At 42.6% G+C, this 16,955-nt stretch overlaps 1 protein-coding gene across 1 annotated transcript; it reads left to right on the forward strand.

Annotated features, from left to right (window-relative positions):
- The first annotated feature begins 285 nt into the window (after window positions 1–285).
- On the forward strand, window positions 286–15,194 carry LOC115057117 (kinesin-1 heavy chain-like). The gene is made up of 26 exons (XM_029523971.1): window positions 286–705; window positions 4,468–4,555; window positions 4,665–4,738; window positions 4,827–4,931; window positions 5,111–5,159; window positions 5,656–5,711; window positions 5,818–5,905; window positions 6,005–6,129; window positions 6,366–6,470; window positions 7,597–7,742; window positions 7,977–8,125; window positions 8,275–8,462; window positions 8,722–8,790; window positions 9,157–9,363; window positions 9,608–9,751; window positions 9,888–10,079; window positions 10,202–10,319; window positions 10,584–10,639; window positions 10,802–10,911; window positions 11,114–11,215; window positions 11,341–11,401; window positions 11,520–11,591; window positions 11,712–11,816; window positions 12,002–12,218; window positions 12,457–12,589; window positions 13,037–15,194. Exons 1-26 carry the CDS (start codon window positions 580–582, stop codon window positions 13,038–13,040), a joined length of 2,889 nt encoding a protein of 962 aa, XP_029379831.1. The 5' UTR covers window positions 286–579; the 3' UTR covers window positions 13,041–15,194.
- The last annotated feature ends 1,761 nt before the right edge of the window (window positions 15,195–16,955 follow it).

The following is a 16,955-nucleotide window of genomic DNA, read 5'->3' on the forward strand; positions in this document are numbered from 1 at the left end:
CTTAGATGACATCCAGGTCCTCAGACCTTCAGAACAAACACGTTAACGACGGCTTCAGCACGTGTTGATCCGTTTTTAACACACAACATAATCTTTCAGTTCGGGGCCGCGCAGTCACAGAATTACAAAAATAGATTACAACGATTCATTTTCTCAAATTTTATAAAAAATAATAATAAAAATGGGGGAGATTGGTGAACAATGTGTGAGTGAGGATGGGGAGCGGTGGGTGACGTCGCGGTGACGTCACTGATCCACATCCACGGCAGCGGCAGCAGGAGGAGGGAGGAGCAGTCCGCTCCGCCGGTGTCATGGCGTCCTAACAGGAGGGGGAACCGACCGACGGCGAAACGACACATTATCATCCTCCTTCCCAGCACCTGAGGTTCGGGACAGAGGGGCTCGGCTTCCCTTCCGGCGGCCCCCCTTCCCCTCCCCTTTTACCCCAACACCCTCACGGCCGCATCCAGACCCCCACCGCCCCCCAACCAAAAAAAAAAAAAAAAAAAAACGGGGGGGGGATCATCCAGGAGCTACTTTTAATTTTATCGGTGAATTTCCATTCGTGAGCGGGGGAAGATGGCCGACCCGGCGGAGTGCACCATCAAAGTGATGTGCCGTTTCAGGCCCCTGAACAGCTCCGAGGTGACCAGAGGCGACAGATACATTCCCAAGTTTCAAGGGGAAGACACGGTGGTTATCGGGGTGAGTTGATTTCCTTTGGGGGCTTTTGGTTTCCTTCGTGGAAGGAGCCCGGCGGCTCGGTCAGCAGCAGTACGCCATTTTTGATTGTCTTCATTCCGGTAGTTAGCACGTTAGCTCGGCGGCTAACGTGCTAACGACCGCTCTGCGTTCTTCCAACAGCACCGAACTCCTGCCATTTAGTTTTATCTTTTTATTTACTTTAAAACCAGCTACACGCCCAGCCTCTGGTTCCCGGAGATTAAAAAAAAAATCTCCAAAGAAGCCTCTCCAGCTGTCTGAGCATGTCGCTGTCCGCAGTTGCCCTGTCATGGCTAAGGGGAGCTGTCATTCAACAAAGCCACAAACACACCGCCTGGCACGGGTTAACAAAACGTCGCCACCGGCGGTACAGCCCGGCGATCCTGGCACACCATCCACCGTGCACTTTTTATCACGACATCCACCGATAACCAGCTGCTCCTGTAACGATAAAGCTATTAATTATGAACAGTTTGCGTCAGCATAACGCGTAAGCCAGATTTGATTTAGTGGCTAACAGACTGTTGGCTAGCAGGCTAGGCCAGCTGGTAGTTGACAGATTAGCCGGCCTTGGCTAGCTGGCTAGTTTTAATAGAGTCTTAGTTAAAGCTAAGGTGAGCTAGCCGACCAGCTGGATATGTGTAGGCTCCCCTGTGTTTACTCATGAGTATTGAATATGACCTCTCAATGAAAATGTGCTGCCATTGATGAATAAGGACTACGGATGATAGTGAAGTGAAAAGAGCCTGAGTGAGGTTGTCTGCTGGCCTTCAGTGACTGGACATTTTACAGTCAGTAAACCAACAGGGAGATGAATTTTGGCTGAATATGTCATGAAAGTTTCATGTGTTTGGTTTTATTGCCCCAGAAGTGATACCAGACTCAAGCTGCACTTCACAAGGACAATGGCGTGGACAAAGTAAACTTAAACATAAGAGGGAAGTTTTATCTACATTAAAATGTGTCAGCCAAGAATTTGCCTGGAAGTCAGTCAGCAAATGATGCTTGATGCTTTGTCATTATCATCACACACTGACTGTTTATACAGCCGGCTTTTGTCATTAAGTGTCTCTATAAGAGTGAAAGTCATAGACAAAAAAACAAAAACAAAACAAGGTTACACTTTTCAAATGCTTTGTTTGTTGTAATCATCAAGAATAATGGCACACAAGCTGATAAATGGGCAAAAGTCAGTGGTCTATCCATATGACAAAATGTGGTTAAACATTAGTCTGTCTGAACAAGAAACTGCCATTCTGTTTGTGGACTTTGGTGTCTTTGTAACATACACACCTGTGGAAGTACCTTTTTAAAAGACTTTACAAGGCAGTAGAGACTGATGTCCACCCACGTGAGTGGATATGAATCACATCCTCTTTAGAGTTAAACTACTTATTTAGGTGCTAAGTTAAGAATACAGCAGGACTATTCATTTTCTGTCTTTTCTGTCTTGTTGTGGAGACTTCTTGAATGGTTTTACTGACACTGACTTGAGGCCTTTTAACTATCAGCAGTCATACTGTCTTTGCCCCTCAGGCGTGATGTGGCCATGCCCAGTTCGAAATGCCAGTCAGTCATAGTGGTAAAATACCAGTGCGCATTGTGAAAGCCACAAGTGTTGCAGGCCAGAACCCGGCCACCTCTGTTGGTGCATCTGCTTTGAGAGGTGCAACACTTGCAGTGCCATAAGCAACAGCTCAGTCCTCCTGGGTAATCCCCGTGTGTTTTCTCTCCCGGTTACCAGTTGTTGGACCAATCAGAGCTGGCAGTTGGCTGGGCGCTGGGCGATCTCTCTCTGGGTGGGGAGGGTAATTATTATGGGGATGTACTGTTTTGCAGATGCTCTTATCCAAGGTGACTGACTGGCTCACTTGGCTCGTATTCTTCTCCCTTTTTCCCTTTTTAATACAATCTTGGGCGTGGACCTCTATTAGGACTCAATCCTCAGCACTAGTCTTTTATCTCTCCGCTTGTGGTGATGTTGACAACACTGCAATTTGTCAAAATGTCTGACAAGCAGCTTCCTCATTGCAGGCTTTGATGTTCTCATGTATTTATTGAGGATCCTTGAAACAGATTCAGTTTGTGGCTTGAAATGAAGAAAGGATGAAGATTTCTCGTGAGGTGTGGGTGTCATAACTAGCTCAGTTTGCCATGCCAGCCCTACCAGTGTGTGTGTGTGTGTGTGCGCAGCAGGTGAATTATTCATGTATCCATTACCTCCTTTTCAGCTGTGCACATACAAGATTGAGTAATTTCTTGATGCTTTACTGCCACGTCTCCTATTTGTACATAATAGCTGGGATGTCCCGTAACAAGTCTGAGCTACTTTTAAATAGTACAGTGGTGTGTGAGATAAAAAGGGAAGAAAGGATTAGAGATAAGTAAAAGTGCTCCTAATGTATTTAAACGAGTAGATAACATACAAGAAATCAACTCTTGCTTTGTTTTTTTTTTTTTTTCCAGCCTACTGTGTACAAGGAAGCAAACACAAATTGACAAATTGTAGAAGCCTGACCATTTTTGCCTAGCAACAAATTCCAATTATATCACAAATCATACAACTAGACTTGGATGATGCAGAATAACCTTGGCCTGTGTGTTTCTGTCTCTCCCTCATAGACAGGGCAGCTTTATAACAAAGCCACCAGGAAGCATGAACATGAAGAAGCACTTATGAGTACCTTATCAATACATTTCACAGTAATTACATTTAGCACAAGTAATCCAATTAGAGGGAAGTGTAGGTAACGAGGTCACTGGCAGCAAGAGCAGCAAGGGGTTAAAACCAGAGCTTCGATATTGTTTGCTGACAGTGTCTGGCAGGCTCGATAGTGGCTCTGCACTTTTGTTTTGGCTGGATTTAATTACCGGGATGTAGGAAGCTAGAGTGAGTTGCTGCCGCTGGTCTGTGCTGCACTGAGATGTCATTCTCATATAGGAAGGATTATGAACCAGGGTGCAAATTGAGGCCATCTCTGCTGTAGGGGTTGTAATAATTCTCACTGCTAAAGGCGCTGTAGCTTTTAATGTCACACAGTGATATTTTTAGGCTCCACACCAATCAGTTTCATCTCCAAGATGACCCCAGCTGCTTGTCGAAATTCTCAGCCTTCTCTTGCTGCTACAGGTGTTAACACCGAACCTGACAATAACTAATCTACTGCCACGCAGGCTGAAACGGTTCATACATCACAGCCAGAACCCCACCCATCAGGCAGCAGACATGGTGACTCAACTGGGACCTCAAACTCCCCCAGACAGCGTGCTATCTAAGTTGAGCCTCAGAATTGCTTCTAGCATCACTTTTGTCACCCTGCCATTGCCTTCACGAACCTGACTATTGATTTCTGTCTCATTGGAATGGAACTTTGAAGTTTTGTCAAGCTCATGGGATATCACATGCAGCTACACTTTGCTCCTTTGAAGTAGACTCTTAAGCCAATGGTAAAAACTCAGGGTCAGCCTTAGTTCATTATGAAAGCTTTGCTGAAGTTTTGGAACAAAGTTCAACTGGGGATGAAAGAAGCCATCTCAGGACAGGGATGTTGATTTTCAGTGATGAACTGCAGGATTAATGAGCTCGAGATAATCAAGTTTGATAGGAAGACTGACCTGTGGACTTGCACCTTCTCTTCAGTGAACTCATATCCTGTCACTCCTTTGTTGTTGCTGTCACACGCCTTACATCTGGTTCTGTTTTGGTATAGGAGACACCACTCACCCTTCTTCTTGTTTATTTAGGGTAAACCATACATGTTTGACAGAGTGTTTCAGTCAAATACGACACAGGAGCAAGTCTACAACGCCTGCGCCCAGAAGATTGTAAAAGGTGAATATCAACTTATGGACATTTACACCCCAGATTTATTATGTAAAGACTTAAAAAAAAACAAACCTCTGAGTCCTTGTGTCAATCTTTTCTATTCCATGTTGTCCAGATGTTCTGGAGGGATACAATGGAACAATTTTTGCATACGGACAGACATCATCTGGCAAAACACACACCATGGAGGTAAGAATTACTTCTACGTAATGTTACTGTCTTCATGAATCGTTTCCCTTGACATTTCACGTGACGTTAACTTATTCTTGGTTTGCAGGGGAATCTCCATGACACAGACTGTATGGGTATCATCCCCAGGATAGTTCAAGACATTTTCAACTACATCTATTCCATGGACGAAAACCTGGAGTTTCATATCAAAGTAAGCAGAGGAGTCAAGCTGTTGAACTGTCTCAGCGATTCCCCCTTTACCTTCTAATTAACAGCACCTTGCTTTTCTTTTTAAGTTTCTTTGTTTCTTCAATGTTTCCTGGCTGTAAACAACACAAACCCACACATGCATTTTGTAGTCCCCCATCGAGGCTGCTCTTCTGTTTACAGGTTTCATATTTTGAAATCTACTTAGACAAGATCCGGGACCTTCTGGATGGTAAGTTGATCACTATATCTCCTTTTTGAGTGTGATGTCAGATGTGAATGAGGTGCTAAAAACCTGTGATAAGTGGAGAAAAGTAGTGGTTCACCTGTGTCAGGGACCCAACTGGCGGTGACATTAGCTGTAAACACGCCGGCTTTGCTATTAATAGGTAGTTATAAATGTCTACAAGGACACAAAGTGAATAAATTTAAAGACACAGATTTCACAGTTAAGTCAAGCTAACCTGCTCATTTGGATTTCTTTAGTTAATTTTATCTGAAATGTCCAGATTGGAAGGATATCAAAGGTGCATTGACTAAGTGTCATCCAAAACTGGCAGTGATTAAATATTTGAAGCTCCCAAAAGGCATTTTTAAATGCCCGGCCTTCACAATTTGTATTAACTTTCGAGTGTCAGAGCATGATTTAAAAACCAAAAGAGCCTACCACCATATGCTGTTGTATGTTATATGTTTGCAGTGACATGTTTTCTTCCTGTTCTTTCCAGTGTCAAAGACCAATTTGTCAGTGCATGAAGACAAAAACAGAGTACCCTACGTCAAGGTTTGACCTTACCTCCCATCACATGTCAGAGATCTGGTAAAACTTATTTAAATGTGTCAGGAATCTAACTTCACCTTCTTCTCTTTTTTTTTTTTTATCCCCAAAGGGCTGCACTGAGAGATTTGTCTGCAGCCCTGAGGAGGTCATGGATACGATTGATGAAGGCAAATCTAACAGACATGTAGCAGTTACAAGTAAGATGCAAATCAGTTCTTATTCAATACTCTGTGGCAGAAGCCCGTACACTACAGTTTTTGCATTTGATGTTTAACGTCATGGGTTTACTCTCATAGACATGAACGAGCACAGCTCCAGGAGTCACAGTATCTTCCTGATAAACGTCAAACAGGAGAACACTCAGACAGAGCAGAAGCTCAGTGGGAAACTCTACCTGGTGGATCTGGCTGGTAGTGAGAAGGTACGGAGACTCAAACGGCAGCTAGACCATTTATTTAACATAATGGCATAATTAGGCATATTCATTAGTATCCAGGGAACAGCTGTCTAATACCACCGTAATCTATATTTTTTAGTATACTCATTTCCCCTTTATTGTCCGCTTAGAATTCAGCAGGGCCAGGCTCAAATTACAGTCTGTTCTTTGTCTTTATCTTTGAGCTGCACAGGCTGAGGTTATTGTCAAATGATTTTCAGGTCAGTAAAACAGGAGCAGAGGGAGCTGTGCTGGATGAAGCCAAGAACATCAACAAATCTCTGTCATCTCTCGGAAACGTCATCTCCGCTCTGGCTGAAGGAACGGTCAGTAACACGACATCGACTCCATCCACAGCGCTGTCGCCCAAATGTTCCTGTTGGTGTTTCCATGGAAATGCCGTGCTTCTTCTTGGTTTTGAGATCTATATCAGCACTGTTGGATCAGTTCGACTTCTTTCAAAAATTTCATTTAAAATGTAGCAGACAGAATGAAAGTCTGGACTGTTTACCAGCTGTACAGCCCAGAGCTAGGTGTGTATCTGGAGAACCAGCATTTTGTAGCAATCTTAGTGTGCAAGTAGAAATAACTAAACCTCTCCTCCAAGCAATGTTGTTCTTTAGCAGTTTCATACACAATTTCACACTTTTCAATGTGATCAATGATTGGTTTGTTCTGCTCTCCCGTCCTGTACACAACCTGGGGCGGACAGCTGCTGATATATTCACGATGCTCTAAAACAAATGAGCTATTGTACAGTGACGTGTCACTCCCGACTGAGCGTAGTGGTGTGGGAGGAATTACAGCAGACTGCTACAACTCAGCTGCCTGTATGAATAAAAAAATAGAAGACGGAAGTATCAGGTTTTCCCTTAACTGACATCTAATTTAACCAAATGTAGGAGAGCTGTAACCAGAGCCGTCACATCCGCTCAGCTTCCTCTCTGGTTTCAGAACAGAAGCAGAACATTAATGTGAATCATCCCAGATTTCCCAAGTCTAACCTTTCTCACAACAATTTTGGGGTTTCCCTGCTGAAAACAGGAGCTCTTGGCTGCAAATTTTGGCACAACTGATCTGATAGTGAATTTAGTTGCAGGGTGGCGCATTAAAAGATAGGCACACTTATTAAGTAAGACATTTACAGCATTAAGAAGCACCTTTGTTCCGTCTGTGTTTTCTTATTTTGTTGACAGAGATTGTTTATGTTTCAGACTAGGTGATCCACCCTCAATATACAACTGTGTTTTGTAACAGGATTTTCAAGTCACTTGTTCTGTCAATAATTCAGTTGACTATTTTGTAATGGTAATGGTTGTAATAGAATTATATTGTAAATTGTATAATTATAAAAGATACATTATTATTAATTTTTTTCAGAATAAGCACCCCTAAATATAAACAGGGTGTTCCCTGTTTGATTCTCTCTACATATTTGGGTTTGGCTTACAGGCTTACATCCCATACCGAGACAGCAAGATGACCCGTATCCTGCAGGACTCGTTGGGTGGTAACTGTCGAACCACCATTGTTATCTGCTGCTCACCTTCCTCCTTTAATGAGGCCGAAACCAAATCCACTCTCATGTTTGGACAAAGGTTAGTAGGGCAGCCTTCAGTCATAAAGATTGTTTTCTTTACTTCAGTTAGTCATATAAACATGTGAAGGAAAAAAAAAACCCATGAGGGTCCTTTTATATGAATAAAATAATAAAATGCTTTTTGTCACAGTTGGTCATATTCAAACTTGGTTACTTGAGCATTTAACTATTTTCTTGTTAAGGTCCTTTTCAACAGAATAAAATAATGTTTTTTTTTTTTTTCTGCTTTCAGAGCAAAGACGATTAAGAACACGGTCACAGTTAATATTGAGCTGACAGCAGAGCAGTGGAAGCAGAAGTACGAGAGGGAGAAGGAGAAGAATAAGACCCTGAGGAACACCATCACCTGGCTGGAGAATGAGCTGAACCGCTGGAGGAATGGTGAGGAAGTACTCTTTAGTAATACTCTGGATGTGAAGAGCTGCTCTGGGTCTGTAGTTTTATATTTTTGGTAGTTACATTGCGTACAGCTTCCACAGACTCCACACCAACTTCGCACACTGAACATAGCCTGTAATTTCCCACTGCAGGTGAGAGTGTGCCGGTGGAGGAGCAGTTTGACAAGGAGAAGGCCAACGCTGAGGTTCAGGCCCTGGACAACATAATCAACGACAAGCCGGCCTCCACGCCCAATGTGCCCGGGGTCCGCCTCACTGATGTGGAGAAGGACAAGTGTGAAGCTGAGCTGGCCAAGCTTTACAAACAGCTGGATGATAAGGTGAAGAATACATACATGAGTTTGTTTAACACGTGGTCAATAATCATTATCCACCAAAGTGGGTGGTTTGATGCTTTGTCACAGGGATGTGTCTGTTCATTGATTCTTTAATATATATATATATCGGGTTTTTGACAAATACAAATGATGTCAATGCAAAAACGAATGTGGCTGTTGTCAAACATTTAAAAATTAGTCATTTCTATTTGTACAGTGTCCATAATGAGTCCTAATGTTGCTGGGTCTTTGTCCTTTGCAGGATGAGGAGATAAACCAGCAGAGTCAGCTGGCAGAGAAGCTGAAGCAGCAGATGCTCGATCAGGAGGAGGTGGGTACTGGAGGTTGAGTTTAGATCCTTGTCGTCTCTGGAGCTGTTACAGTTATTTGTATGTTACGAACTTCAGACCTATTGTCCAAAATTACTATCTCATTCAATTATGCCCACACTTTACACAATTTTATTAATGAATTCCTTGCTTGTCCAGAATTAGTTAAGGCCTTCTGTCACTTTCAGAACAGCTTCATGTATGCATCAGTTTTTAAAATAGCAAGAAAAGTGTCATAGGCAAAACTGTTTGGTATCATCCCAAATAAAAATGCAACTTGGTTATCAAATTCATCCATATTGGCAGAAATGCTGAATAATTGCATCAGCAGAGAGAAGCATGATTACACATCTCTGCCCTGCACACAGCTTCTCGCCTCTTCCCGCCGTGATCACGAGAACCTCCAGGCAGAGCTGAACCGCCTGCAGGCGGAGAACGAGGCTTCCAAGGAGGAGGTGAAGGAGGTGCTGCAGGCTCTGGAGGAGCTGGCTGTCAACTATGACCAGAAGAGCCAGGAGGTGGAGGACAAGACCAAGGAGTTTGAGGCCATCAGCGAGGAGCTCAGCCAGAAATCGGTGAGCCGGAGATGGACAGCATGCCTAACATCACTGTGATGCTTTAATATTTGTCACCAAGGCGTCTCTTTCGTTTTATGCACAAACACACAAACACTGTAGTTAAACTCACACTACCTGCAGGGATAAACGGAACCACACAGTCCTGCTTTTAAATTTATGTAAATTTAAAACTGGAAAAACTGAACTGTGTAGTTAATTATAGTCGTCATTGTTGATGTTTAAACCTTCTCCTTCCCTTCAGTCCATCCTGTCCTCCCTGGACTCTGAGCTCCAGAAGCTGAAGGAGATGTCCAACCACCAGAAGAAGAGGGTGACTGAGATGATGTCATCGCTGCTCAAAGATTTAGCTGAGATCGGTATTGCAGTGGGAAGCAATGACATCAAGGTAATTTCTGCAGAGTTACCATAGCAACGCAGCCCCAGTGCCAACCGCTGAGCAGGAGATTTAGATCTCCTGTTCCACTTCCCTCCAACTTCACCCTCTTTTTGCTCCCTCTGACTTTCCTCTCTGGTCTCTCCAGCAACACGAGAGCGGCAGCGGACTGATAGATGAGGAGTTTACAGTGGCACGTCTCTACATTAGTAAGATGAAGTCAGAGGTGAAAACGATGGTGAAACGCTGCAAGCAGCTGGAGAGCACCCAATCAGAGAGCAACAAGAAGATGGACGAGAATGAGAAGGAGCTGGCCGCCTGCCAGCTGCGCATCTCTCAGGTACATAGGAAATCAAACATCTCAGAGATCCCTGTACGCAACTACAGAAGGAATAGCTTCATTTCTTATTCCTCATAAGGGTTGTATTTACAAACCATTTGTTTTTTATCTTCTGTCTCCAGCATGAGGCTAAAATCAAGTCTCTGAGCGAGTATCTGCAGAACGTGGAGCACAAGAAGAGGCAACTGGAGGAAAATGTGGACTCTCTTAATGAAGAACTTGTTAAGCTCAGCGCTCAGGGTATGTCTGTAATTGAGGAGAGTGTGAATGATAGAGCAGCACTGACTTTAAGACAGCTTAAATAGTTGGTGGGAGGTGGGTTTCAGGAACTGGCTCCTTAGAAGCAGCTCATTGGTTAGAAAAGCCTTAATAAGGTAAAAGGGCATCTGCTTGTTGTCAGTTTGTGTTAGCAGCTAAAGGTGAATTGGTTTCTGGTTCTTACGGTTCAGTAAAAACTCACAGCTCAGTATTTTATCCTTGTTGTTACCAATTGTTGTTTTACAGAGAAAGTTCATGCTATGGAGAAAGAGAACGAGATCCAGACTGCTAATGAAGTCAAGGTTTGTCACCCTGCCCCATTAAACAGTAGCTACAAGACAACACTAACAAGGAGGAGGAAATATCTTAAGATTTCTGATTTCCTTTGTGTAGTTGTAGCACCAATAATAACAGCCCGTTTCTAAACAGTGTATGTGTGTTCGCACACGCCTTTGTGTGTTCAGGAAGCAGTGGAGAAACAGATCCACTCTCACCGCGAAGCTCACCAGAAACAGATCAGCAGCCTGAGAGATGAGCTGGACAACAAGGAGAAACTCATCACTGACCTGCAGGAGTAAGAGCTCAGTTTCTGACTCTCCATGTAACACCGTTGTTTGTAAATAATCACGTTTCATTTCAAACAGAAGGCGGAGTCAAATTTAACAGTTAAATAATGCACTACAGCGGAAAAGGCTATTGGTGATGGCTTCAGTGGATACAGTGGTGAGATGGTGGTCAGAAAGGGCTGCTTTTAATAACCATTTTCCTTCTTCCAGTCTCAACCAGAAGATTATGCTGGAGCAAGAGAGACTCAGGGTGGAGCACGAGAAACTCAAATCCACCGACCAGGAGAAGAGCCGCAAGCTGCATGAGCTCACGTGTGTTTGACACAACAAAGGCTATATAGAATAACAAGTTGATCTATTGAATCAACCGAGCTTATGTGCAACAGTTTCCACTATTATTTCACTTTTCTAATTGGAGCTCTGTTGTTGTTGTTCAGGGTGATGCAGGACAGGAGGGAGCAGGCCAGACAGGACCTGAAGGGTCTGGAAGAGACAGTGGTAAATTCATCTGAATTAACTCAATGTCTCAGTGTCTGATATAACAGTGGGGTCACCATCCTTTGTTATAACTTAAATTCAGCAATTGAATGACCTGACTTGTCCCTTCCCACTTCAGGCCAAGGAGCTGCAGACTTTGCACAACCTTAGGAAACTCTTTGTCCAGGATCTTGCCACCAGAGTGAAAAAGGTGAACCATGTTTTAATGTCTTGGTAGTAAAGAAAGACTTTCTAGGACTATTTTTCATGAAAGAAAAGCACACAGCAAAGAAATTACTTCTCATAAATATTTGTACTTGTGCTTGTGCAGAGCGCTGAGATGGACTCGGATGACACAGGTGGGAGTGCTGCTCAGAAACAGAAAATTTCCTTTCTTGAGAACAATCTTGAGCAGCTCACCAAAGTTCACAAACAGGTAGGAGTCATACAGAGATTCCGCATTACTCACCTCTGACTGAGCTTTTGTTGTCCTCACTCCTATCGTTTCCTTCTCCACTTATTTTTTTCCTGTTTGCAAAGTGATTTAATGAGTCTGTGAATTGAAAACTTAAAGCAGCAAACTTCGAGTGATGAATTAAAACCATGTAAACTGACTTGCAGCTGGTGCGTGATAATGCAGACCTGCGCTGTGAGCTTCCTAAACTGGAAAAGCGTCTTCGTGCTACGGCTGAGCGGGTCAAGGCCCTGGAATCTGCTCTAAAGGAGGCCAAGGAGAACGCTGCCCGCGACCGCAAGCGCTATCAGCAAGAAGTGGACCGCATCAAGGAGGCTGTCAGAGCCAAGAACATGGCCAGGAGGGGGCATTCGGCTCAGATCGGTTAGTTAGTGTACACGTTCTGCAGGTTTAGAAATCAGACTCAGAGAGGAGCTCAGGTATCCAGACACAATAACACGTTGAAACGTGTTAATGTGTCTGGAAAATCAGCCGAATAATAGCTTTGTATAAGCTGTGATATGAATTTATTCAGTGGTTTGTGCATGGCCAGTTAGAGCTATTACCCCAAATTCCCACAAACTCAGCTCTTAAAGTTCACATGCCTTCATCCCGTCTCCAGCCAAACCCATCCGGCCTGGCCAGCAGCCGGTGGCGTCTCCCACCCACCCCAACATTAACCGCAGTGGAGGAAGCTTCTACCAGAACAGCCAGACGGTGTCGATCAGGGGAGGCAGCGGCAAACCGGACAAGAAGTAAGTGGACCGCCACTGACTTGTCAGGGAGCTAACAAAATGATCAATTAAGAGATGCTGAGCTGCAGGAGCTTTTGGCATGTTTGCTTTCTGTAAGATTTACTGATTCATTTCCTGCATCACTTCCTGAAATAAGGATGATTCAGCTGAAGATGAATAAAGAGGAAAAACAGCTGCTCTTTCCTGAGCCTTCATGCTTTTTCAGGGTTACTGCATCTACATTACATTTCATTCTGTTCAGTCATTTTTCCAAACTGTTCACTCATCCAGTTGAGGAAAAAAAAATCTCAGACCATATCAAATATATGACTTACGTTTGGCATCAATCCAAAAGCTACCATTATCTATTTTAACTTTATCTGTTTAGCCCATTGATGTCACTTGTCAGCTGCGTGATGGACAGTTGAAACCTTGTGAGCTAAAAGTATGACTTGTGTTTCTGTGCAGCTGAGGAGCAGCGGGACAGAAGGACAACACCACAGAAGAAGCCAATATCACAGCCCCGCCTGCCCCGACAACCTGTCATTCCATTACAGCGAACAGGCTCCTCTTCGCTGCTTTGGAGCCAAGAAGGAGTTCCTGAATTATAAATATATATATATAAATATTCCTCGCCTGTACAGCTCCAGCCCCCCGCCCCAATCATCACCACCACCACCTCCACCCGATTCCCTTTATTCTCACCACAACTTATCTCTTTTTTCGCTTACCGGATGTAATAAAAAAACAAAAAACAAATTTAATTTCCGAAAGATAATATTCTTATTCACCGAACCAAACGCAGTCTTGAGCGCAGCCTCGGCGAGCGTAAACGGCGCACGACTCAAACATGTAGCTTCGGGTTTCGATTTTGTTTTGCACAGTCCGTCGTCATCCGTCGTCATCGTGCGAGTAGTTCTGCACTGTGCCAAGCTGAATGTAACGGTAGCATCCGAATAAAAACAAATATTAAACACCTGGAAGAAAAAAGGAAAAAAAAGGAGACCCTATAGCCTAACCTCTGTACATTTCACTATTACTATTATTGGTTGTTAACCACACTTTTCTCTGGCTAGATTTTACATGCTTCTTTAAGGAAAAAAAACCACAAAAAAAGTACGGTTTTGAATTGACTACATGGCGTCGAGCACTACTGTTCTGTCCGGTCTTGTTGTACAGATTGTAAAATTGGCACTACTGCACAAGCCTCCCAGAAGAGAGAGCGAGAGAGCTGAAAGGAAATCAGGGAAGAGCTGAAGAAGAGAAGGATTTAAAAAGAAGAAAAAAAAAATATACAAAGCCAGGACGTGAGACGGTGCACTGTAGATGTATTTAACTAAATACCTGTGGAGGCCAATTGTTTTTATCATTAAGTTAAAATAAAACCTATACTCGTTATTGGTGACTTCATGAGAAGGATGTAAAGAATGTAGGATGGAAGGATAGAGGAGGACGATCCAGTCGACACAACAAACTCCCACCTTTTTAGCATAGCCAACGCTTAGTAGCTAAATGTACTGATTTTACTCCTCTGTGGTTAATAATGCTGTGTCATTGGACTATATTTATATCTCTGCACATCGGAGCACATACGCTGCAGGCGTACAGGCCCAGGAAACACTCGATGCTTGTCCTGTCACTCACTCATCTCCCTTCATTTGGATATTCAGGATCTTTTCGTTTTTGCCCGTGAACTTGTTGATCGGTTTTGTGATTTCTTTCTAAAGGGTGCCTCGCTTCTCTTTGAATATAAATTTTATTTTTGTCTTCCCTCCCTCACCCTCTCTGTGGTTTCGTTATAGATTTGCCCCCTTTGGATGTAAATTTGCAGAAAGCAAAGTGTTTCACTAGGTTTTATGTACTGTATCTTTTTTTTTTTTTGTTTGATAGATCATGTAGATGCATATTTGAAAGGGGGGCGACGGGCAGGGTGGGGGGTGGTCAGTTGATGGTTCTGACCCCTGCTGCTGATCAGCCAATCAGGAGAGCGGGGTCTGAAATTGCACAATGATTCTTTCATCATCTGGAATAAGGGTTTATTTAACTAAATCTAGTCAGGGGTGTAGGATTTATTTTGTGTTCTGTTGATTTTGTTGCATTTCTTTTTTTTTTTATTATTATTATTATTCCTACCACATTTTCTTCCTCTCCTTTTTTCCCCTTTTTGATTTGTTCATGACCCTGTGAAGCCCCACTGCATTGGCGAGAATCTTGTGATCGTAACCCCTGCATGAGAACACTAACAACATGTGCAAGTGCAATATACTGTAAAATACACTGAATATCAGTCGACTGGCAGGTGTGATCGGGGTGTCTAAGCAGCCGTACGAAGCCAAAGTCCCGCTCCTTTTCTCCATCAGCCTAGTTTTACTAACTTGGTGAATAAACGGCTCATTTGGTCGCTCTTTCTGGAAAAGCTGAAACGTGAAGCAGGTTTCCTGCCGTTAATCAGATCAATGGGAGTCTGTTGATGCACTGGACAGTAAGCTCCCTATCAGAGGTCAATATCAAACTGTCAAACTGTTCAGTGCATTATTAGAGTAAACATAAATGTTTCACTCTTGATTAACAACTTAAAGTAACCTGTTTGTTTAAAAAAAAAAAAAAAAAAAAAAAAAAAAAGAAGGCTGAGACTCGACCTTGAAGAGTGAGGAGGGGAGTTCGGCTTTATTTAGTGAGACGTCATGTTGAAACCTGCCGTCTCGATACCAGAAAGTTTGGTTTAATGGCACTTCTTCACAATATCTGCACTCAGAGAAACACTCCATTTGTGGCTGTTTATGACTGGAGGGGAGGAAAAAAAGCTCCAGAAGTACTTAAAACAGAATCGTTTGGCAGACATTACATTTAAATAGTAATAAGGAGCTTGTGGTTTTAACGAGCTGCTCACACATCTGTGACGGGACAGTGTTTGGTGTGTATCGAGATGGTTTATTCCCTCTGTGTTCTAGATTAGTTTAGCCATTGCAGCATGGACCTCAAAATGTTTATCCTTTGACCTTCCACCAAAACGTGATTTGAATTGGGGAGGGGGGAATGAAAAAAAATGACAAACAAACAGTAAAGCATATTTGTGGTGTGTTCCTAAATTAAAAGGAATTTTGCATTAATTCTAAATTTGAAAAACAAAAGTGAAGCCACTTTTTTTTTTATTACTGTGTAATAATCGTTGGTCAGTTTTTAAAGGACAGTTTTGAGGATCCATCAGTGGACAAGGTACTGGATCATTCCTGGAGAACTGGGGCACAAATAGCAGGGCTCTGACATGGACAGAGATGGGAGGTTAATGAGATCACAGTTTTGGATTGACTGCATGATGTAAATGTATGTGTGATTAAATAATTATGAGAAACCCCCCCCCCCCTCTGTCCTTCTTGTGTTTGGCTTAAATCGACTAATTGTTTCTCAGAGGACAAAGCAAACAAATTATTACAAGATATTTAATCCTGGTGTGTTTCTATCGTTTTGATACTTTTAATCTTGTAGAGAAGTTAATTTATTAAGAACTATATCACCTAAATGTATTTATATGACTAAGGATTGTTCTTCGTGGTTTGGGTTCATCCCCTTGAAATCTGGTAAGACTTTCTGAGAAGGGACCGTTTATAAAGGGTTTATCTGCTGTAATTAAAGGCTTTATTGCTGCTTAACGAGTTGTTTGTTAATTCTTTATGGATCAGTTATCATTCCTAACAGCCACCTTTGAGTGGAAGGTGGCGAGCAGTTTGGAAAGCTGCAGGAGGTCTGGACATTTTTAAATCCTCCAGTTGATGACTGTTGTAAACAGGCCATCTGTATTCATCACTTGTTTGTGTTAGTATTGCAGATTTAACTGCTCAGGAAGGAAATATAAATACCAGTAAAATGTGACTTTGCACAAACTGGCAACCAGAAAGGTGTTTGTAAATCTTTCTTGACAATGAATCTGTCACAAACATCAAAATAAGAAACACTCTTTACAGAGTGGCTACTGAAAACTGAAGCTGTTTTGGAAATATCGAAATGTCAACAAAAACAAGTGGTTTGCTCAAATCTTTGCATTTAACTGTAGCTGTGTCCAAAATGCAGACAGACTTCACTCGTAAACACAGCAGAGGAGAAAACAAACAAACATAAATAAATAAGAACAAACGTGGAGTGGAATCATATTTATTCTGCAGCAGCAGGACCTGCTGCCAGAAATCCTCTCCAGATTCTTTTTTAAATAATTTATTCAAAAACCTAATTACTTATTTATGTAATAAATTATTTATTCAATTGTTTTTTTTTTCTTTTTTTTTTTTAAGGGAGAGGTATTTGAAAGAAATTCTAATTCGCCAAGTAACCTAAACCTGCATGTCGGGAATCGAACCCATGACCTTCTTGCTGTGAAGCCGAGGCACTGGCC

This window comes from Echeneis naucrates, chromosome 17 (assembly GCF_900963305.1).
Source record: "Echeneis naucrates chromosome 17, fEcheNa1.1, whole genome shotgun sequence".
In the NCBI taxonomy this organism is placed as follows: domain Eukaryota; kingdom Metazoa; phylum Chordata; class Actinopteri; order Carangiformes; family Echeneidae; genus Echeneis; species Echeneis naucrates.